The sequence below is a fragment of the Dermacentor silvarum genome, chromosome 6 (assembly GCF_013339745.2).
Source record: "Dermacentor silvarum isolate Dsil-2018 chromosome 6, BIME_Dsil_1.4, whole genome shotgun sequence".
NCBI classification, from domain to species: domain Eukaryota; kingdom Metazoa; phylum Arthropoda; class Arachnida; order Ixodida; family Ixodidae; genus Dermacentor; species Dermacentor silvarum.
In genome coordinates this window covers 114925942-114948338 of record NC_051159.1, presented here as the reverse complement: position 1 = coordinate 114948338, position 22397 = coordinate 114925942, and the positions used below count along the sequence as shown (strand labels likewise).

Sequence of the window (22397 nt, the reverse complement as noted above, 5' to 3'; positions counted from 1 at the left end):
TTGCGAAGTTTTACTTCGAGTAGCATTCGTATAGGATACTTCATGAAAATTTCGGTATCTATTTCTGGAACCGTTTTCTCTAGGCTATTCAATAAAAAAAAGTAAACCTTTAGGATTATCTGGTTGGCAGAGTCGAACACGCAGGGTTCCTCAGCACGACAGTCGCACGTTTCCGCAAGCTGCGCCACGAATACACACCAGTATGCGCCGCTCTTCAATGGCGCTCTTTCCCGTCAACTTGGGTGACAGGCTATGTGCCGCTGAGAATGTCGCCCTTTTCAGCGTACCGGCTATGACATTTCGGAGGACACGCGCGGATTTCGAGGTGGTACCGATAGATGGCCCAGCGTGTCCAGTTGGAGACATGTGGACATATGTTCATATCCCTGACCCGACATTTGCAAGTTCTATTCTATGACTCTGATTAAAAGCCAGGGTGTAAGCCTGCTGCTAAAAAGTGCGAGTTATTTCTTAAATTTCTGCTTGGAATGCTTGGGATCGGCGTTTTCCTTCATCCTGGTCTCGCCGAATGTAACGGCTGCAAAGAAAGGGTAAAGAAACGGCTAGCGGTATGTGGCCGATGACACTTGCTTGACGAGCGAAGCGCAATGGGATAATTGATGGTCAGCGGTGGGTGACTACCGCGGTGACAGCACAGAACGCTTAAACCCGCATTCATCATGCACTGCGCGCACCGTACCCATTGTGACCGTTGTTGGGAAACTGTTTCTAAGACCGTAGTCAATTGACCGTTGTAGGAACCATTTTCAGAACACGTGTTTACTTGACAAGTGTACGCAAGCATAAAGTGTTGCATTGACAGCAAATAAACAGAACGATTATCACAGACAACGAAGCAGAAGGAAATGAAAAACTTGCAGTGAATTGTACAAACTCACCGGTTCCGTATGTCGGCCACAGTCTTTTGTCATAGTCTGACAGAATGTCGTCGATGAAGCTCATGTTCTTGCTTGGGACTTGCTGCGGTATCAATAGGATTTCCGCAATAACCTTGCTGAAAAAAAAAGACTGCTTGAAACCTTATTACCGCACCACGACGAGATTTAGGAAAAGATCCTACTGCGAGAAAATTAACCTTAGGTTCTTGCGTTTTGTATGTCTGTAGTCAATGGGCAATTGGTATAATAAGAGCATATAATTACCTTTCTGTGCTCATTTTATCGTTGTGTGGATAATATTATGATTACAATTTATTTAGGATATAATTTTGAAAGCCTCCCATTCTTAGTAAGTAGTTGAAACTTTTCGTATGCACCACTGGCGCTGTCGCTTTGCACTTTCACAAGACACCTGGTTGGCTTTGTTCACATTACAGTCACTTACACATAATGCGTTTTTTTTTTTCATAAAATGAACTACGGTGCGCTTACTCGCCGAAGCCTGCGTTTGAAGGTCTCGGGGCTGTCAACGTAAATAGCGCTACGATGAGCTTGTTGGCAACTCTCTTTTGACGATCCATGGCAACTTCTATAGCTGGAGTGCGGGGATCCTTTGAATTAGCGTTTCATCACCAGGTAATTCTCTGCTGCACTGTCGTACTCGTCCCTTCACTACCTATATGCACGTGACCCTCGTTTGCTGTAAATGAGCAAGCAAACAAACAACCAAACATCTCCTCGGCTTTGTGAAGCGGACGTAGCAGTCAGTGCACACATAAAGGCCGGAAGCAGGCGCCGCCGCCACAGTAATAAGTGTTTCAAGGATATCAGAGGGAGGAGTCTCTTCTGTTCTTTAGGTTTCTTTTGTTCCTGTGGAGGGGTGTCTGTATTTGTCAGGAGGCGTCTACTGCTCGCTTCTATTTGTCCCATGTTGAGGGCATACGTGCCTAATTCAATAAAAAAAATGAAATTCAGTCTGTGTCGCCGAGGCTATCTAATATATCGTTGCGCTGACTCAATGTCGAGGGGATGTTAGAACATTGAATTACCATCTGTAAACACGTCGCTGTATACATCAGCCATGTGATTTCTAAAAAAAAACATCATGTTGATATTTAGAGGCCTTAAAACGCGTTGATATACAGTATTTTACAAAGGAGCTTCGGGATCGTAGATTTCATCGCAGGGAGCATTCCAGCTAATGTGTGTTGGAGCAGTTATCGCTAGCCTTCAATAAATTCTCGCTTCACGCTAGTGCAGGCAAAGGCGAGCCCAAAACAGTGAAATGATAATATAATTAGATGAAGGCTCAAGGTCTATTTGGAAAAATGCTTTAAGGGAAGGGAGATTTCGCTGTGTATGCCCAGGTAGGTCCCACTACGAAGCTGCACATGCGACTGTGCATAGTGAATCAAGTGTCGCTTTAGAGTTCGCCCGTGACAAGATCCAGTCGCAGAAGCTGCATTTAAAGAAAATCAAATTCTGGGGCTGTACGTGTCAAAACCACGATGCGATTATGAGGCAAATTTGTAAATGTCTTGCAGTTTTATTCCAAGGTAGGTAGGTAAAAACTTATTTTGTCCGGCAAGTTAATAGGGTGGCTTCACCCTGCCTAGGCGTCTGCCACGAGCCCTTGGACTCTGGCGGCGTCGTCGGTCCGCTGGACTGCTCACAGTTGATCTTCTGGGGCTGAGCTGAGCAGCACAGCACACCAACGCGCGCGGAGAGGCTTTCGCTAGAGGCTTCCAAGGCGTACAGATATTTCACTGCGCGAAATTCAAGCAGAAAGTATGGGGCTTTGTATTTTATAGTGAGTCGTTATTATTAAAGAGTGGTTAAGTATGCCGTGTTTTTTTTTTTTTTTTTGAGATCATACAAAATCTTTACAAATCGCCAGTGGCAGATATTGTGATTCTAGTCATTGTGCTGGACTATTGAAAGAGGCGGAGAAACTTGCATGATGAATAGAAATGCTTAATCGTATAATTAACAAAATTTCACTAATACTGTTTTACTAATTGCTTTACAGCATATATATTGCAATTTATCAAACTTTACCGGCGCGTTCGAAAGGCGACAACACTTGTAACGAATTTTGCGGAGGATAAGAGTTTGTAATTATTATTTCCTGAAGTTGGCGACAAAATATGCTTTCCCGTTTCAGTTAATTTTGTGCTTCAATGCATAAAACGACGTCTTAAATAAAGTAAGTGGAACAACGGTGCGTTTTCCTGTAGTATGACCGCGCATGTCTCGAAACCGGTGCCATCGTCAGTATGCCTTACAAAGTCATCGGATGCAACTCGTAAATTGCAATATGGGTCGTAAAGTAACTCCTTTTGAAAGGTAATTAGAGGGATCTTCGCTAATTAGTCGATTATGCATTTCGGTTTCTGGTTCGAGTTCACCGCTTCCAGCAAACCAGTTCAGGGACTACAATTACGCTACCTGCGATGAAAAAAGATTCTCTATGGTCTAAAAAAAAAAAAAAAAGTTGCAAGTCGATGGAATACGAAATCTTCCTGTGCGAGTTGGGAGTGACATAGGGGCGGAGTCACTGCACACAGAACTTTATCGCGTCAACCGTCGCGTGAGGGGATAGGAGGAGCGTCGGACTGTTAAAATTTTTTGACTGCACTATTTACGGGATCGGTACACATTTTGACGTATGATGTTCATTTGACGTATGAATTCATGTTAATGAATTTTGAATGATTTCTGCGGTTTTACATGCCAAACTTGCGATCTGATTATGAGGCACGTCTTTGCTGGAGAAGAGCGTCTTTGGCGTAATGGTTGCAGTGTCGGTCTTCTTTACTAGGTGTCCCCTGCTCGAATTCGGCCGTTGGACAATTATACTGATTTATTTAAGAAATCACAGTTTCGCCATAAGGGTGACAGCAATGAATGTGGTATCAGCATGTTCGAATTTCACCTGAGGTAAGGCTCTTCGAAGTAAGGATTTCCGGGATCGGCCCAAGAAAGAAGCTAGAAACATACCCGATATACGGAAAAGTGGTGTGAATTCGCTAGGAAAGACTTCGTGTTTAAAATATATTTATTAAAATTTTGAAAGTTAATTATACTTGTGGGATAGTACAGAAATAAACGTAGTTCAGATAAATTGTTAGAGGAGGAGGAACAAACTTTTATTTAAACCAGCAGTTTAGTTGGTTGGGCCTAGGCCTCCCACGAAAGAGAAATAACATTAGAGAGAAATAACATTTATTAGCACCGAAGGAACTAAAGCCCAAGTCCGGGCCTCCAGGTAGGCTCATGCCTCCTGGCCCTGCACGTTCTTGACGTGCTGCACCAGAAGCGGCCACCATAGTTTTTGAAATCTTCGTGGGGGAGTGGTCCACTCCTCCCAGATGCCAGGACGCTGGTTGTACGGTAATTCGGAAAGTATTGTCTTTTCGAAGATGGCATTTGCTGGGCAACTCCCTCAAGATGTATTGTTACGTTTTCTTGTTTGTGATGTACACAACTACTTTGTTTGTGTACGACATAGCAAGGCATGTTGAGGAATTCGAACTACGTACGCTGTTAGACTCTAGCACTCGGGGACTCCCCCTATCTAAGGAGGTTATATTTATTTAGTTTGTGGCGACGAGCGACCACGTAGACCGGTAAAGTCGCAGGGCTCTCGCGGGAGAGGAAAAAAAAATCACAGCATATCCACGGGGTGAATGATGATGAGTGGGCGAAGCTCCGGAGGGAATCATCGGATCTCCCGCTTAAGGGGACACTAGCACAAACGCGTTAGAAACGTGCAGTACTCTCTAGTAAGGGGGAGCGGCCACAGCGTCTTACGCAGCCATATACACATGCCGGAACGTGCACCGCGTTTGCCGACGCCATCACATGACTGCTGAGAGAGTATACCCCCCGTATTCATAAACGCTCCTCGACTTGAACTTGACTTGCCACCGCTTTGGGCAGCGCGTTCGAAACGCGTTGAAGGTAAGGCGGAGAGGCCACAGCGTCTTACACCAGCTTCTTACACGGGCCGTAACGCGCTAGCACAAACGCGTTAGAAACGCGCTAGAAACGCGGCCTTTCGTTAATGTTGGGTATTTATTGCCATCGTGGTGCGTGTGTCCATGTCCGCTTCGTGGCGTAGTGGGCTAACGCCGCGCGCTCGGAAGCGAGGGGTCCCTGGTTCGATTCCGCGCTACGGACACAACTTCGGAATTTTTTTTCTCATTTTTCTCAGACTGGTTACACACTACTACTACGACGACGACGACGGGGACGAACGGGTGCCGCTATAAGGAGCTTCGCCCCTAAAAACCGACACCCGATCTCTTAGCGTAGCATTTAGATGCGAGAACATCTTATGCTCAGGTCAGTGTCCGTTCTGCGGCGTCCGCACCCATACTGCGCATGCGCAACTCTCCCTCATTCTCCTCTCCTACGCATGTGTGCGCTCTCCTCCCTCCTCTCCGCCACATGTGCGGCGCAGCAAATCATTGAATATAACTCTCTCACTCTCTCCCTCTCTCTCTAAGGGTACGCTGGTAGGCGGCGCAAGTGTCGCGGCGCAGTATAAAGCGCGCGTTCGCTGTGCTTCCGTCATTCTCTCTCTGTGCAACGATGTGCGAAACGCCATGAACAACGTCAACGGCAGTACCACCGCCGCGGAGCAGAGGAAGGCTCAGGAAGCCGAACGTAAACGTCAGCGTCGGCAAGCGGACCCCCAACTTCGGGCCAGGGAAGCCAAACGTAAACGTCAATGTCGGCAGGAAACATCTACTGAAGCAACACAGGCTCGGCACGCCGAAGTGGAACGTCAGCGTTATCCAGCCGACCCCGAAATCCGCGCTCCCGATCCCGAAGCGACGAGAAACGCATGTAGTCGTATACGTGAAACGCACTCTCACCGCAAACGCAAAGGACCTAGACCTACCGGTCACCACTCAAAGGTACAACGGAGAGCACTCGGCCGTCCGACTATCCTTCCACGGTGACAACAGCATCGTCATCATGACGCTGTATCTCAAACCCAACATCTCAAGAGAAAGCGTCGAACTTTACCTCGCAAGGAGCATGGTAGAGTACACCAAGACCTACAGACACGCGCCCTTCATACTCGCAGGGGACTTCAACGTAGACATACTGACAACCGATTGGCTGGTGCAGCACATGAAGGACGTATACTCTTTGCGATGCATTTCCCAAGATCACAAGCAACCCACCCCCATTAGGGCAACGTGCATAGACCTCGTCTTCGCAAATTTCAAACTCGACCCCCTGCAGCAAGACCCATTGACGCTACACTTCACCGACCACAAAGCCATCGTCTTCAAGATACCGCGCGCACCGACGCTAGGAATCACGCACGATCTCTAAATAAAGACGTAACGACCCGTAGAAACGTCTCCTCTCTTCTCAATACATTCTCTCACTCTAACTTTCATTGGGTTGCGTTGCCAAGTGAAACGAAACGGAAACTCGATGCGCACCTCCCGCGATGCTTTCGCATTCCACCATTTTTGCCAGTAGGGTGAGATGATGTGATTATTTTTTTTAATCTGTCTCGGAACGCTAGCCTGTGCCGGTGCGTGCCAGCCGCTCGTGCCTCGTGTAGATGCGAGCGTCTACGTAATTCTCATGCGACGCCGATGCTGCTGCCGCTACTAGTTAAAATGAATGGTTTCCCAGAACCACTAAAAAGACGCCGGATTCAAATCCGATTGATTTGAAAATAAAGTTACGTTCTTCTTCTTCTTCTAGAACCTTTTATTCGAAATTGTTTGGCCAAAGTTTTATGCTATAAGAAATACGTAGAATACGCGGAGAAAAATATACGTAGACAGTAGGGGCCGTTTTCTTGATTATACATAAATATGTTCAACGTGAAGGCTGGCGGCAGATATTTATTTGAAATATTAGTGCTTTGAGGGGAGGGGGATTCTGCGAGTACACGTACATTTCGCTCTTTTCAGTATATGGGCAAATATGTTAAGGCGGATGAGGCTCATTTTGTTATACGAGAATACGTAGAATACGCGGAGAAAAATATACGTAGACAGTAGGGGCCGTTTTCTTGATTATACATAAATATGTTCAACGTGAAGGCTGGCGGCAGATATTTATTTGAAATATTAGTGCTTTGAGGGGAGGGGGATTCTGCGAGTACACGTACATTTCGCTCTTTTCAGTATATGGGCAAATATGTTAAGGCGGATGAGGCTCATTTTGTTATACGAGAGGTTCATTATTATACGAGAGGTCCATTTGAAGGCATAAAGTTGCCTTGTCAGAACATTTGCTTCACATACAAGTCGGATATTGAGCAAGACATAGGGTTGGAGGAACATGGTTTATTGAGCAAGCTTTCCATTGAATGTTGCCCGGGTCGAAAACTTCCGCTTTCAGAAGTAAGCATACGCCCGTAGCATGTAGAATGGCCAGTACACGATGTTAAAGAAGAGGAAGCAGACGGGGAAAAGATAGCGAGCGTTCCTCTCGACGGACTCCGATCTCTTGACGTTCCTGTGGTGCTCCTGCTTGTTGGCCCGGTTCATTTTCAGCAGGAAGTCGTCCGAAGGCGTTCCGTGCATCAACACCTGTGACATCGCAGTTCACTAGCGATTATAAAAGTATGCGAGAAAAGTTATGTTTTGAGAATGAAAAGCACTGTGCCGATGAGGAATAAAATTAGCGACTTTGGCACTCTGGGTATCAGAGAAAGAAAAAGAAAAGGACGACCAGCGAAGCTGTTATGTGTTCTTATAAAATGACGAAATTAAATATATGTATGACTATATATGTGCAATTACAGCATCAAGACAAAGACACCCATCCACCTTAATCCTCCTTCATCCACCTTAATACACCTTATAATATAGTCAACCCTAATCATCTTTGTTACACCTTAATCCACCCTAGTACACCTTAATCGACCTTAATCAACTTTAATCCACCGTAGTCCTCCTTAATCTACCTTAATCCTCCTTTATTCACCTTAGTAGAACTTAATCCACCTTAATCCTCCTTCATCCAGCTTAGCCGACCTTAATCCACCTTATTGAACCCTAATCCACCTTAATCAACCTTAATCATCCGTAGTCCATCTTAATCTGCCTTCATCCTCCTTCAGGCACCTTAATCGACCTTAATCAACTTTAATCCACCGTAGTCCTCCTTAATCCACTTAATCTTCCTTCATCCACCTTAATTGGTGAATTGTTGGGTAGACTATGACGTAGTGGTCATTCATCATTGGTTTTGCCACTTATGTTAAGGAGCTTACATACATAGGCTTCTGTGGGTTCAATTTTGTCGACGCGACTTTTTAAACACACCCTGTCGACGCACGCATTTTTGGTCAGAACCTAGCTATATACAGCTTCGCCGTAAGAGGTATCCCATATCTTCTACACGCACGAAAAAATAACAATGGAACTCACAGGGCCTTTCGACTAAATATTCGAAAAAAAGATCACCGGCCCTTCCCCTGTCGAGAAAATGGGGGTAATCGAAGCTTATGCCAAGAGGAGGCTGTCGTAGGCGTTTCGCTTGGTTTGCCCTTAAGTCAGGGTCGGTGGCTCACGCTAGAATTCGCATGTCGACCGCGAGCCCTTTTCCGAGTGAGTTCGCGGCGCCGTTGCTCAAACGCATCCTGCTCTTCGGCGGAACGCACCACGCGGGGCCTTCCCATCCGGACGCCGAAACTGATCTTAGCGCGCCAACCCCTTTCCTTCCCTTACCCTCCCCGAGACACACCAAACGACCCTGATTGGTCGCGCGCGTCACGTGATCCGGTCCGGCGCAGCTCTCCCCGCACCTGCTCTACTCTGGGAGCATCCGGGTTTTATCGTGACGCCACCACCAGCACCACCGCCTACACTTGCAAGGCATACAAGCTTCGCATGAAAAACATCTCCGTAGCCGTCACGATATAACTAGTCAACTGAGTGGGCAAATGTCAGGTATATAACTTTAAGAGCTCGCTCGGTCTCACTCACTCACGTGTGCACGCTCTGTTCGCAGTAATCTCACCTAGTGAGGAAACAGGTTCTCGTGTTGTTTAATAACGTTTGATAGGTATGTAAGCGAAAGGTTTTAAGCTAGTCAAAGCTGTGTAGTCAAAAGTTGTGCTGGAAGCACAATTATGCGCTGCCGTCACTGCGAGACGGTACACAGGGGACACGCGGCTTCGGCAGCTCTGAGCATAAGACGAATGAAGAAACTTGAAGCTTACGTGGCATACGTCCGCGAAGGCTTGGTCCACCTTCCTGAGCCAGAGTGCCCTGAGCTTAAGCCTGGCCATGTAGTTGACCATGGCGGAGACCAAGATGACGCCGTACACGAAAAGTATGCACGCGGTGACCCATACGTCGGCGGCCTTCAGGTAGGAGACCCGCGGTATGAGTGCACGGGCGCCGTTGGACACAGTCACAATGGTGAGCAGGCAGTTGACGCTGAGCACCATGCGGGCCTGCGGGATCTCGACCTTGAGCCACAGTGCGTGCCACGACATGAGCACGGTTAGCGTGAGTGGCAGGTACAGGTGGATCAGGTAGTAGCCGGGGTCCCGCTCCAGCAGGAACTCCATCTTGAGGCTGCTAAAGTTTCCTGCACGTGCGCGATTCCTATCAAAAATTCGAAGACATCATAGCGAGACATGCTGCTTCGTGGCGTAATGAAGGATAGGCAAACGATAAGGCGACACAGGCGACACTTTGTCTGCGTCGCCTTATCATTAGCTATAGTGTTTAGTCACGCTACTAAGCTGTGCGTCTAGCCATGATGTACCACTGTTTATCCCCATCGCATGATCTTTTTCGAAGACACTACTCGTCTTCACGGCGCTAGAATCACGCATAGCCCTTAGAATACGTTTTTAGCTGTGATGCTTATTCGGCCGGAAGCTCTTTGTCTAACAGAGATCTGTGGCGTTCTGGTCTTGAGTCATGTCCAGAGAAAACCGAAGATTATCGCGTGCACTGCGCTCATGGCTCAATCCTTTCACCATGAAGCGCTGATTGAACCGATTAGTCGCTGACAGAAACTGATTGGAGTCGTTTCCTGTAACTTGAATTTTAGGGGCGAAGCTCCTTATAGCGGCACTCGTTCGTCCCCGTCGTAGTAGGTAGCCACGTCTAGTTTTATGAATTGCTCAATAGATGGCGTTGTGTGTCCCTATATGTATGTATACCCATATATACATATATATGTATATGTATAGTATAACCGGAAGCCGACTTCCGCTTCCGGTTCCGCTTCCGGTTCCGGAAGCCAGCTTCCGGCTTCCGGAGAACGCTTCCGGCGTTTTAGGGGCGAAGCTCCTTATAGCGGCACCCGTTCGTCCCCGTCGTAGTGTGTAACCAGTCTTAACGCTAGTACCAGATGTCGGTATAAACTAAACGTATTTATCCAGCGGCCGTGCCCGAGTGATCCCCCGGTGCTTCGCCCACTCATCATCATTCACTTCGTGGATATGCGGTGATATTTCTGTCTCGCAGAAGACACACGCAGCTTTGACTTAGAATGCCGTATGTTGTTAACCGATGCGTCATACGGTGGCAGAGCTTGCTTGTGTAAGTGTAAAATTGTGAGGCAGCACTCACCCGTTCGATGGAATCTTGTGAAGTTATGAATCTGAAAATTGATAACGTCGAATTCTGGAGCATCGTTCGAGAATTCTAGCACGACAGGGTTTGTCTCGCGCCAAGAAATGGCGACCTTTTCGTCTGTGTGGGAATCTGCGAATAATAAAAAAATAAATAAAAGCAGGCTCAATGTAAGGGTATCTCATTTTCTTCGGTGAGCTTAGTAATATTAAGGTCCTTCGAAGGACCCTGGTAATATTTTGGGGTGTGAGAGGTTGGAACAAGCATAGTTTTTAGATACCTGTACTTGCGCCAGAGAAAAATTGGGGGCGATTTTAGGAGGCGGTCGAACGCGGGGATACTCAATAATTTCTACCTTCCGTTTATGCGAAAACGCCTCTACCTTCATGCTGTAATATGGGTGCTAGTGATGCCTATTTTAATGCAATGATGTTCATGTTCCTATAGTGCACTGATTATGGTGACTAGAACATGATTCCATGAACTTTAAAGTAAGAAACTGCGCCAGTATAGCTTACATTCAAGAGGAGGTCAGAAAAATTGCGGCAGAAACAATCTTAGATGATTATTTGAGTCAATGCGAAGCATTTCTCCCCTGCTCGAACGAACTCATCTCCCGGAGAAACACCCACTCGACACCACCTGCGCGAGCCGCGACAACCTTACGACGTAGGCTTAGAACCAGAGTTGGTCGCAGACGCTACGCACCGCACTAAATTCACCATCGACGAAGTGCTTTTGAAAACGTGTCGGCACCTCGCAAGTGCCGGTCTTCAGATTGTCGCCGCTTCGCCTCGGCGGCCTGTGCGGCGGCCGTTAGCACGGCGTGACACTGTTCTTCGCCCGCGCCTCACTTCTCTTGTTTCTCACGCTCCACGGCCGCGCGTATCTCTTCGGCCTGTCGCTTCGCCTACTGCATCGCGACTTCGGTACGCATCGCATACCTCTGTAGTCTTTGCAGAGCCTTTACACGCTTCCGCTTCTCCTTCGCTTGATACTTTCGAGTGCTTATTATTGTATCTGCAAGTTGAGTCCTATGCAGAACATAGCGCAGCTAGCGCAACCGAGCCACTTCTATTTGTGGCGCGCAAACCCGTACAGGCTAGGGAGTGGACCAAGGAGAGGAGGTGCCTACCCTGCACCGCTGTGCGAGCGGGCGTGTGGAAGAGCGCAAGCATCGGCGACGAATTCTGTGACCTCGGATGGCCTCTAGTTTGACCTCTGCTCCAGCTAGGCAAATGAATACTTTGCTTTTAAAAATCTGGGCAGCAGACTTCTTGCTCTAGTTATTCGTCTGTAATGTAAGGATTATGAATGAATATTTAGCGATGAAGTGAAATAAGAACGAGGAACAGCGCCGGTGTGGCTAGCTACGGTATTACTATGCTGGTAAAACTAAGAAAGAAAAAAGTAGATAACTTTTCAGTCGCAAGCATGGTTCAGTACGTAGCTTCACGCTGTTCAGAGCAACAAAATAGTTCATAGTGATAACCTGATGGGCAACCTTGTGGCAGAAAAGACAGTTCCATTCCTCGAAAACGAAAGAAATGTGCGGGAAAAGTTCCCGAAACTGGCAGAGGCCCATGTAGTTAAAAAGAAGAGAGAATGTATTATTAAAACTACAGGGAAACTGATAAATAAATATCTTCCTACGTATTGCTGACGATAATTGGACTTCTAAAACTGTTTGCTGCGAAAATCAAATTTCCAGGCGCTAAAAAAATAGTTTGCTTTGCTACGTTAGAATTGTAAAGGGACTTACACGGGCGAAAGACGATATCACAGATCTGCCTGTCTAGCGGGAACAGCTGGAAGTCCATCAAGCACGATAGTTGGAGAGTAATCCTGCAAAGCAAATTGAGCACACGTGAATGTTCCTTTGATTTTTTCTCTTGACTGCATGAGAGAGATTTATTATGATCTATAGCTACATTATCCGTGGACTGTGCGCATTAGAGTTTCCTTGGTGTAGATATGCCGGAAAGTTAGGTGCACAACTAATTTTAAAAATATCGCTGCGCGAGCATTGCCCAATTTTTCTCTACCTTTGTTTATTTGAATGAGCTTCGATTGTTGATGCCTATGAATTTACAAAGCTATATACGATGCTGCGTTTATTTTAACAGCGGAGCTATTTAAGCCGGCCGCAAGTCTGTAACACGTCCCAAAAAATGTGGAACGATCCTGGCGGTTGTGCAGAAAGAGTCCAAGCGCAATGGCACATACCCCTGTGAACTAGCGCGAAGCTGAGTCTGGCTAAGTCTAGCTAAGCATGATTGGGGCTACTTAAGCTTAGTCAGTCATCGATTGCCAATCGATAGCTAATCAATAGCTAATCGATATTCAATCAATAGTCAATAAAATCCGGAAAATTCTGGGGATGACTTGGTAGTGCTTAGCCTAGCCCAAATACGTGGCCAATACCTTGCGATAGTCAATCGATAGCCAATCAATAGCTAATCGACAATCGATAAATAATCAATAAGTTGCGGAAAATGCTGCGGATGACTGTGGATGTGCTTAGTCTAGTCCAAAAGCCCGAACTAGCACGGTACCCATCGGCTCCGCTGTCTCTTTAGCGTTGCACTTCGAGTGCAAGCTACGCTAATTTTTTTTTCTTATTTGCGAGAAGCTAATACATCGCCAAAAAAAAATATGAAAGCTATGCTTTCTGGGTGTAGTGCCAACATAAATATGACAAAAGCGCATTGTGCGTAATAATCGGTGGAAGTGCCTCTTCAACACTTCGTGGAACCATATGTGTACTGCTAACACGTTATTTTATAACCCTTCGTTGGGCCATAAGCCCTGATGTACAGATGCTATGTTTGCCGTCTCATGGCTCATGGACAATACGTTTTATATGTTGCTAGCCCCCTTACATACATGTGGTTTCATTCCGACATTATGTTGGTGTTGCAACCCAGACGAATAAAAGAAAAGTTAAGCAGTGTCCCTAGTTGCCATCTGCGTAATGCAAAAAAGGTGTTTGTCGGTGTGATACCCAGTGACCCAAGTTGGCGTCAACGATGTTCATTGAAGAGCGCCAAATACCCCAGTTGCCTAGACGCAGTAACACGCACGCAGTGACCCGAAATGCACGGTACAAACCCGGTAGAACACACACAGTGGACCGAGTGGCACAAACCCAGTGTGATATACCAAGCTACACATACGCACGGGAACGGCCCACATTTTTACAATGCATTGCCTACGGGATCGACCCAAGCTTTATGACCGCATGATCTTGAATTGTTGGGTTTTACGGGCCAAAAGCACGATTTAATTATGAGGCACGCCGTAGTGGTCGACTACGGATTAATTTTGACCACCAGGGGATCTTTAACGTGTCATCAATGCATGGGACACGCGGGCATTTCGCCCTCATCGAAATGCGGCCGCCGCGGCCAGGGTTTCATCCCGCGACCTGGGGTGGTATTCTGTAAGAGACTACCTAGTGGACTGTCCATTTCGGCTGTCGCTGATTGACTGCTGCTTGACGTGCAGGAAGGAGACTGGCTGGCACCTTCCTGCACATCAAGCAGCAGCCAATCAGAGACAGCTGAGATGGACAGTCCACTAGGTAGACTCTTACAGAATACCGCCCCTGGTGCTAAGCAGCGCAACACCACAGCCGCTAAGACATCGCGGCGGGTACTGCACCATCTTCAGGCTCGGGCCACCAGACACACGTTACTGAAAACAAGGCTTAAGTCGTTCAGTTTGCTTCGCATTAAAATCAGCGAAATTGACGTTCATGTTGTTTTTAATACTCGCCTTTTCGGTTACACAACGAAATGCAGTGAAAAAGATTTTGCGTAATACGACGCCTGGTATTACCAGGAAACGCAGGTTGGCGAAACATTGCGGAAGCGGACAATTAATGAAAAAAAATTATTGATAAAACTTTTCCTAATGTTTAAAGGTACCGCTTGATTAGGAAGCCCACAGACTATAGGACTCCGTTGGCGGACGTTCGCAGGCACTTCTGGACTAGTCCACCAGGTATCGTTGGTTGATCTGTGTCTTGACGATAATGAGCCGGTGTGGTGTAGGGGCTAGATCGCTGAATGCTAGAGCAAGCCTGGAGCGCAGAGGGAGCTGTATGACATACTAATACTGTCTGGTGTTTCTCTGGGTAGCCTTTGCACGCAGGGCACACGGGGAGAGGCCCTGATTGTCCTCTAATGCGGTGCTGGCGGATCGGACTTGTCATTGTATCAACTGGAGCCCTCCGCAAGAGCGTGGCGTGCTCTCTGATTTAGGTTGGGACTGAGCGTGCGAATTCGTTGCGGTCGAAGCGGTATTTGCTCGGGTTTTGGTGCAGTGGTGTTGTCGGGATCAGCTGATGGTCCAGAACACTGGGAGCTCTAAGTAACTATTCTCAAGCCCGCTGGTTAGCCGCTTCATTGCTCAGCGTCCTTGTGTGTTCTGGGATCTATGTGATTTTGGTTTGGCCATTGAAGTGTGCCTTAATACTAGCGGAGATGTTGGCTGGTAGTGCCTTTGGCTGCAAGAGTCTGTAGGTTTCGTTCGAATCGCACTATAGGTGTAGCAGTGGGGGCCGTGTAGCGGCGTTTGTTGGATGGCTAGTGCTATGGCACTTAACTGTGGACGGGGGGGGGGGGGGGGGGAAGCAACGGTGCAGGATAAGATTTTTGTGTCTCTGTGATCAGTAACCACGGCTGCTGCTTTTTCGGGATAAAAGCTGCGTCAGTGAGAAGGTATGTTTCGATGGAATTTCGTGTAATGAATTTAGTGTGGTAAGTGTTCCTGGGTTTTCCTCGTTGCGCCTGTGCTTCCGGGGTCATGTGTTTGGGAATAGGAGCGTTTGTGAGCTGTTACATGGACTTCGGAGGGATCTCAGTAGTGACAATCCCCCCTCCCCCCCCCCCCCCCCCTCCCCTGGGGAATACTCCTGTGAGCGTAAACTAGATGGGTGCATACCTTATGCTGAACAGAATCGCGCCATCTGGTAGGATCTGCAGTAACTGGTTCGGAACGGTGACGTCGTGCGTCGTGGCGTCCTTGGCGTTCACGAAAAATATATCCGGCTTCCATATGCTCGCGATGAGGCTGCCTTCGTTTGTGATGAAAGAGGAATTGACGCCCAGTTCCGTTAGTGCCAGACGGTCGTCAGTCCAAGATTCTTGCAGATCCATGTCCACCCGGAAGTCCTATTGTCACAAGGGTGAAAGAAAAGCCGCGTTGTGCTTTACTGCCCCAATGATACGTGTAAAGGTTATGGCGTCTGCAATACTGCCGTTACTGCTTGTAAAGATTTCGATAACAAACGCTGGAACTTTGCTATTACCAGCTCAATATTGTGCTGCGAATCCCCTTAAAATCCTTGAAGATAAATTCAAATGGAGATAGGGCATAATATAGTAAGCCAACTATTTTTATGTAGTACAATATCATTCTTTATGATCGCGAAACCGCGAGTGCTGGAAAGGCGGATGGAGGAACTCGTATACTTTATGTTGCGTCATTTGTTTATGTCGTCGTCAAAGTCGCCATTGAACGACAAAAAAGAAAAAGACAAGTTGGTGATAGTTCACCACCAGAATTGTGGGCGCTTTCACAAAAATGAATCGCGCAAATAGCGAATATAGTTGATATTTTTGCTGTACGTGATTTCGGAGGAATGCTACAAACCATGTCTTTTTCGTTCAGGGCACCCAACTCGTAAACGATGAGGTTGACGGACACGTTCGTCGGTTGCCCTGCGAGCAAATTACAGGGTATCGTGGAGTTGTCTTTCACATAAAACAAGAACGCATAAATATAAAAAAAACGGCATACTTATGATACGTCCATAGTACCGGAGTTTACCTGTTTTGTACGTTGGCCACGCTCTTTTATCGTAGCGATCCAAAACGTCATCTAGAACGGCAATCTTTCGTGATAATTCCAAGCTGGCGTGAGGCATGCCTAGTCCAAAAAAGTCACTGCAAAGAAGACATAGAATTTTTTTTGCAGATTTAATGACCCTAACATGTCGTCGTGTTTGAGCATATGCTGGCACAACTGTATCACAGATAGTCTTTAAGTCGATGGCTCTGTTGACTCACCGGAGACCAGTGTTTCCGAATGACCATGCATGTTTACGACTTCTACTTCCTCTAAATGATCAAGTGTTGTAATCTTTCCAACAGACCGGCACGATCGAAAAGCCGCGCCGGACATCAGTTCCGAAGACCTCACTAAATCATTCAATCGGTAGTAGCGACGGGTGGTGTGTACAATGAGAAGTAACATAATCAACTCGAGCTCGTGACTTGCGCTTACTGGGAATTCGTCGTTCAAAGGGGACAATTGCAAGCCCCTATCCCAATTCTAGCTCCACAGTTTACTCAGTCTATTCGGGCAGGGATAAAGATGCTGCTTCCTTCAGCGTGGCGTGTGCGGCCCCGGACATACATCGGTATCACTGAGCTGTTATTACACTGTTTTGCGTGGTTAGGAGCCACCTTCCCCTTTAAGAAAGTTGCGAGGTGCTGGGAACCCTGCACTTTTTTAACAGGCTAGAGTCTCGTTTCTTATTGCAACTAACCAGGCAAATCGTTCCACCAGCTAAGAAAGCCCATTCACCACCACCCACCGAATCAAGGAAGAGCTCTCAGTCAGTCAATCCACCCTGTTAATTATGGTTTCCCGGTAAAAACTCTTCGTTAAGGGCCATAAACTGTGCTCACTAGAATAAAAAAGTGAACTAAGTTAGTAAAGAAAGCAAACTCCAGAAATTTGTTTCGGATATCTTGTCCATCACACATTGTGCATTAATTAAGTAAACCTCTGAAACAACGCATGAAATTTGTCTCATTTAATTCATTAACCCTTAATTGGCTTAGTTGGCGCTAGTAAAAGACGTGAAATATCAAAATTCTTGTTTGCGAGTCTTCTTACGTGCATGTTAAAGTACGGCTGCAATGTTTGTGCTGTTCGTTACGTAGCATAGTTCAATGAAAGTTAATTCATAAAACACACGCTGAAATGGCCAAACTTGTAGCCCTAGCTGATTCCGCTTATATGAGAGAAAATGTGAGTTACCTGTGAGTGTGACATCCGAAAAAATGGATGAAGGGGACCAGAAATGTTAGAAGTAGAGACCCGTTTTGCTGACGCTTGAAGCGGAACATGGTCGCCTAGCTGCCTCCTGAACTCATTCAATGCGCATTATAACGTCCAGTTACCTTCAGCGCCTGTCATTGGCCTGATTGCATTGTTTTATACAAAGCGACGGCGCCACGCGCCGGATCGCTGCATCCTGCTGATTCACTGGTTGCAGTATTGAGGTGAATGAAGCACTTCATGCGTAACGAACAAACGTTTGACCCAAAGCGTTCTTGAGCCAAAGTGCGCATACGAATATACACGTATTTGAGTATTTCAAGCAAAGATTTCAATTCATTCATACATACAGTACTTCATATTGTCACGACCAAAGAAGACAACGAAGTGAGGGACACGAGCGCAAGCATGTCCCTCTCCGAAGAAGATAGTCTTCTTGGGCCTTGAATATAGAGCTTGTGTTTGTTGTTGTGCCGTCGTCCTGTGTGCTGTTCTTCGCGTCCTGCGACAATATGCGTATTTAGATTAGCTTTCGAGTGATCAGCATTCAGGGAAACCCGGCATAAAACATTAATCGGAACCTGATCACGCAAAAAAAATATTTTGTTAAATGCGAAGCATTTCTTGGTGAACATTTGCTGCTTTGACTCTGTCTGTCTGTCTGTCTGTCTGTCTGTCTGTCTGTCTGTCTGTCTCTGTCTGTCTGTCTCTGTCTGTCTGTCCTGTCTGTCTGTCTTCTGTCTGTCTGTCTGTCCTGTCTGTCTGTCTGTCTGTCTGTCTGTCTGTCTGTCTGTCTGTCTCGTCTGTCTGTCTGTCTGTCTCTGTCTGTCTGTCTGTCTCTGTCTGTCGGTCTGTCTGTCTGTCTGTCTGTCCTCTGGCTGTCTGTCTGTCTGTCTGTCTGTCTCTGTCTGTCGTCTGTCTCTGTCTTGTCTCTGTCTGTCTGTCTGTCTGTCTCTGTCTGTCTGTCTGTCTCTGTCTGTCTCTGTCTGTCGTCTGTCTGTCTGTGTCTGTCTGTCTGTCTCTGTCTGTCTGCTGTCTGTCTGTCTGTCCGGTCTGTCTGTCCTGTCTGTCTGTCTGTCTGTCTGTCGTCTGTCTCTGTCTGTCTGTCTGTCTGTCTGTCTGTCTGGTCTCTGTCTGTCTGTCTGCTGTCTGTCTGTCTGTCTTCTGTCTGGTTCTGTCTGTCTGTGTGTGTGTGTGTCTGTCTGTCTGTCTGTCTGTCTGTCTGTCTGTCTGTCTGTCTGTCTGTGGTCTGTCTGTCTGTCTGTCTGTCTGTCGTCTGTCTGTCTGTCTGTCTGTCTGTCTGTCTGTCTGTCTGTCTGTCTGTCTGTCTGTCTGTCTGTCTGTCTGTCTGTCTGTCTGTCCTGTCTGTCTGTCTGTCTGTCTGTCTCTGTCTGTCTGTCTGTCTGTCTGTCTGTCTGTCTGTCTGTCTGTCTGTCTGTCTGTCTGTCTGTCTGTCTGTCTGTCTGTCTGTCTGTCCTGTCTGTCTGTCTGTCTGTCTGTCTGTCTGTCTGTCTGTCTGTCTGTCTGTCTGTCTGTCTGTCTGTCTGTCTGTCTGTCTGTCTGTCTGTTTAGCAAGCTAGCTAGCCGCCTACGTCTTGGAACATAAATGATAGGTCATGACATGAAGTAATGAAATACGTGTCATGTAGGTCATGAAACAGGCGCCTAAATAGACATTGACCCAGCGAAAAAAGGTTAACACTCAAAAACCACTGAAATGGGTTCGGACGTGGGTACTAACGCTGCACTTGAATTTGTTCCAAGTTTCTACTGCGGAGAGGTAGTACTGGGATTCAATTATGCTTCCGCAGCCGGAAGCGCTGCTGTCTCAGAAACACATCGATCAAAAGCAAATTGAGCATTACATTTGCCTTTGCTTTCGTTATTTGTGAACCCTGGCGTGATCTATATGGCGTGCATAAAAAAGCCGGCCGATACCACGCTCTGTGGGAATCGATGTTATGCGAAGCAGTGTGCGGGGAGCCTACCAATTTAATGAAACGACCATGGGAGCACCGGGGCGTAGGCGACTGTTTCATGACCTACATGACACGCATGTCACGACATCATGTCATGATCTATCATTTATGTCCGAAGCCATATCAGTGGTTCTTGAGTGTTAAACTTTTTTTGCTGAGTCATTGTCATGTTTGCTCAGTCATGGTCATGACTATAACTTCTACCATAATCCTTTAGAGATTCCTTTCACTTAGTACCCACGTCAGAACCCATTTCAGCGGTTTCTGAGTGTTAATCTTTTTCACTGGGCCATTATCATGACCTACACACGCATGTCATGACATTTATGTCATGACATATCACTTATGTTCGTCATACACTCCTGTCATACTATGCCAATTTTGGTATCTACCAAGTTAACGAAACGACCATGAGAGCACAAAGACGTAGGCGGCTAGATAGATAGATAGATACATAGACAGATAGATAGATAGATAGATAGATAGATAGATAGATAGATAGATAGATAGATAGATAGATAGATACTGTCAAAGTAGCAAATGTTCGCCAAGAAATGTTTCGCATTTAAGAAGTAGTAGTTTAATGATTGGAAAATGTAGAGAGGTCGGTCGGAAAATGGAAAACAACAAGCATTTGATTTGTATCTGATACATCGTCCGTAAAGATCACCTTAATTGTTTGTCGGTAAAATGTTACCATTACTTAGTGACTTTTCTAACGATTCTTTATGTCGATTTGGCTGGTAGCTGTGCCTTAATTACTAATATTTGACACTGACGTATAAAACTTCATGTCTGTAGAAAAGTTTGATTCACCCTTAAGAGCAGAGATTAAGATGTACAGTGCGCTGCGATAGAAACGCGTTAATCGGCCCGCATGGCGGCTGGCGCTTTTTGCGCCACCGGTGAGCGCTTGGTGATTGCTTGGGATAGGGAGCCTACATGGAACGGCGTGTAGGCTGCCTAGCCTGGGATGCCAAATGGCGTTAAAATGCCTCAAAAAGGCCCTCGCCTTCAGTGCAAACCATAATTCACCAACTCCGTGCTCCCAGCGCCCACCGGTTGGCGCAAAAAGCGCCGGCTTCGTTGCGTTCCGAGTATCGCGTTTGAATCACCTTACAGCTAAAATTTAATAAGGAGGCGGGCCTGAGAGTAACATTCTTTGGTGCAGAAAACATTCAGCAGTGTTAATTACTAGTATTTGACTCTGACGTATAAAACTTCATGTCTTTGCAAAAGTTTGATTCACCTTTAAGAACAGAGGTTAAGATGTACAGTGCGCTGCGATTGAAACGCGTTAATCGGTCCGCATGGCAGCTGGTGCTTCTTGCGCCACCGGTGACGCCGACGGCAGAAAACTGGTTGAAGTGTCCATATAATTACTATCGCAATAAAATGTTGGCAAAGCATAGTTGGCAAATGTTGGCAATACAAAGCTAGCGAGCGCGACTCACGAGGTCAGACACACACACAGCTCTGCTTCTCCACAGGCAAAAACAGAAAAAAACTGGGCAGAACGCCAGACAGGTGCTGCCATCTGTCGGTCGGCTGGCGAAGTGGAACTGAACTTACTGAACTTACTGAAATATACTGAACCCAATATCCACAACAGAGCTGAAACGACGCATCAGTGACCTTAAAAACCAAAAAGCAACAGGCCCCGACGATATCCCCAACGAATTTTTAAAAGCACTAAAGACAAAAGCAAGAGAAACACTACGACACTACTTCAACAACATCCTTGAATCGGGCCAAATCCCACCAGCATGGAAAGAGGCAAAAGTGACCCTCATACACAAGGGCAAAGGAAAACCACTTGAACAACTGAATGCCTACCGCCCAATATCTATAATAAGCAATGTCCAAAAACTATTCAGCGCAATCCTAAACCGAAGACTACAAAAGATATGTGAATCAAATAACATATTCCCAGAATCTCAAAATGGCTTCAGACCAAACCGCAGGACAAGTGACCATATATTCACGCTGACCCAAGCTCTAGAAATGAAAAATAAGGAAAAATCTACGCTCTATCTGGCTTTCCTAGACATGGAAAAAGCCTATGACGGTGTCCCCCACTCGAGGCTTTGGCAAAAACTACAGGGCATCGGATTAGAATGTAAAAGCATAGACCTCCTCAAGGAACTATACACGTGTTGCACAGCAGTGTACAAACTACACGAACTTAGCTCGAAGAAAGTCCAGCAAAAGATAGGACTAAAACAAGGATGTCCCTTGTCCCCAACACTATTTAATATATACATCACACAACTACTCCAAACATTAGACAACGAGGGACCAGGACTCCGAATGTCCACGATAACAACTGACGGGCAGGAGGAATACACCAAGATCTCATGCCTGGCATTCGCCGATGATATTGTGCTGTTAGCAGAATCAGCAGCTGACCTCCAACACCAGCTTGACATCTGCTCCCGAGTTGCAGGAAACGACCAACTAAGGTTCAACACTGAAAAAACGCAGTGGTTGGAAATAAACATAAACAACACTGGCAACGAATTCACCCTCCAAGGGAACCTCATCAAAAAAAACATCTGAATACAAATACCTCGGCGTAACACTCTGTGACCAACCAAATTATCTATATCATCACCAAAACGCCTTAGTCAAAAAATCAAATCGCCTCAAAGGCAACATCTGGAACTTGGCCAGGCACTCGTACAACCCTTACACTGTGGGACGCACACTATGGAAGGCAATAGCTGTACCAGCGACAACGTACGCAGATGACGCGCTGGCCTACTCCAGCGAAACCATAAAATGCCTGGAGCGCCATCAAATAGAACTGGGCCGCTGGCTGCTGGGGGGTAGCATGGCTACAGCTAATGCAGCAGTAAGCGGGG

The 22397-nt window shown here is 46.5% G+C and overlaps 2 protein-coding genes across 2 annotated transcripts in view; both read right to left on the bottom strand.

Annotated features, from left to right (window-relative positions):
- LOC119455141 (glutamate-gated chloride channel-like) overlaps window positions 1-12322 on the bottom strand; it is a 15817-nt gene extending 3495 nt beyond the window's left edge. The window contains exons 1-3 of the mRNA XM_049669382.1: window positions 12243-12322; window positions 10478-10612; window positions 9109-9482 (exon numbers count right to left, since the gene is read on the bottom strand). Coding sequence (XP_049525339.1) covers window positions 9109-9482; window positions 10478-10612; window positions 12243-12300 — 567 coding nt within the window. The 5' untranslated portion in view covers window positions 12301-12322. The remainder of the gene's footprint in view (window positions 1-9108; window positions 9483-10477; window positions 10613-12242) is intronic.
- Window positions 12323-14473: 2151 nt separating this feature from the next.
- On the bottom strand, window positions 14474-16585 carry LOC119456838 (glycine receptor subunit alpha-2-like). Its single transcript, XM_037718657.1, has 4 exons — window positions 16555-16585; window positions 16139-16206; window positions 15428-15657; window positions 14474-14564 (listed from the first exon to the last, which is right to left on the bottom strand). Exons 1-4 carry the CDS (start codon window positions 16583-16585, stop codon window positions 14474-14476), a joined length of 420 nt encoding a protein of 139 aa, XP_037574585.1.
- Between the last annotated feature and the right edge of the window lie 5812 nt (window positions 16586-22397).

Coding starts and splice junctions, on each gene's coding strand:
- LOC119456838 (XM_037718657.1), bottom strand. CDS start 16,585: ATGCATGGTCATTCGGAAACACTGGTCTCCG. Junction 16,207..16,554: donor TTCGGAAACACTGGTCTCCG/GTGAGTCAACAG, acceptor ATTTGCTCGCAG/GGCAACCGACGAACGTGTCC. Junction 14,565..15,427: donor GCGATTCTGTTCAGCATAAG/GTATGCACCCAT, acceptor TCTGCGCTCCAG/GCTTGCTCTAGCATTCAGCG.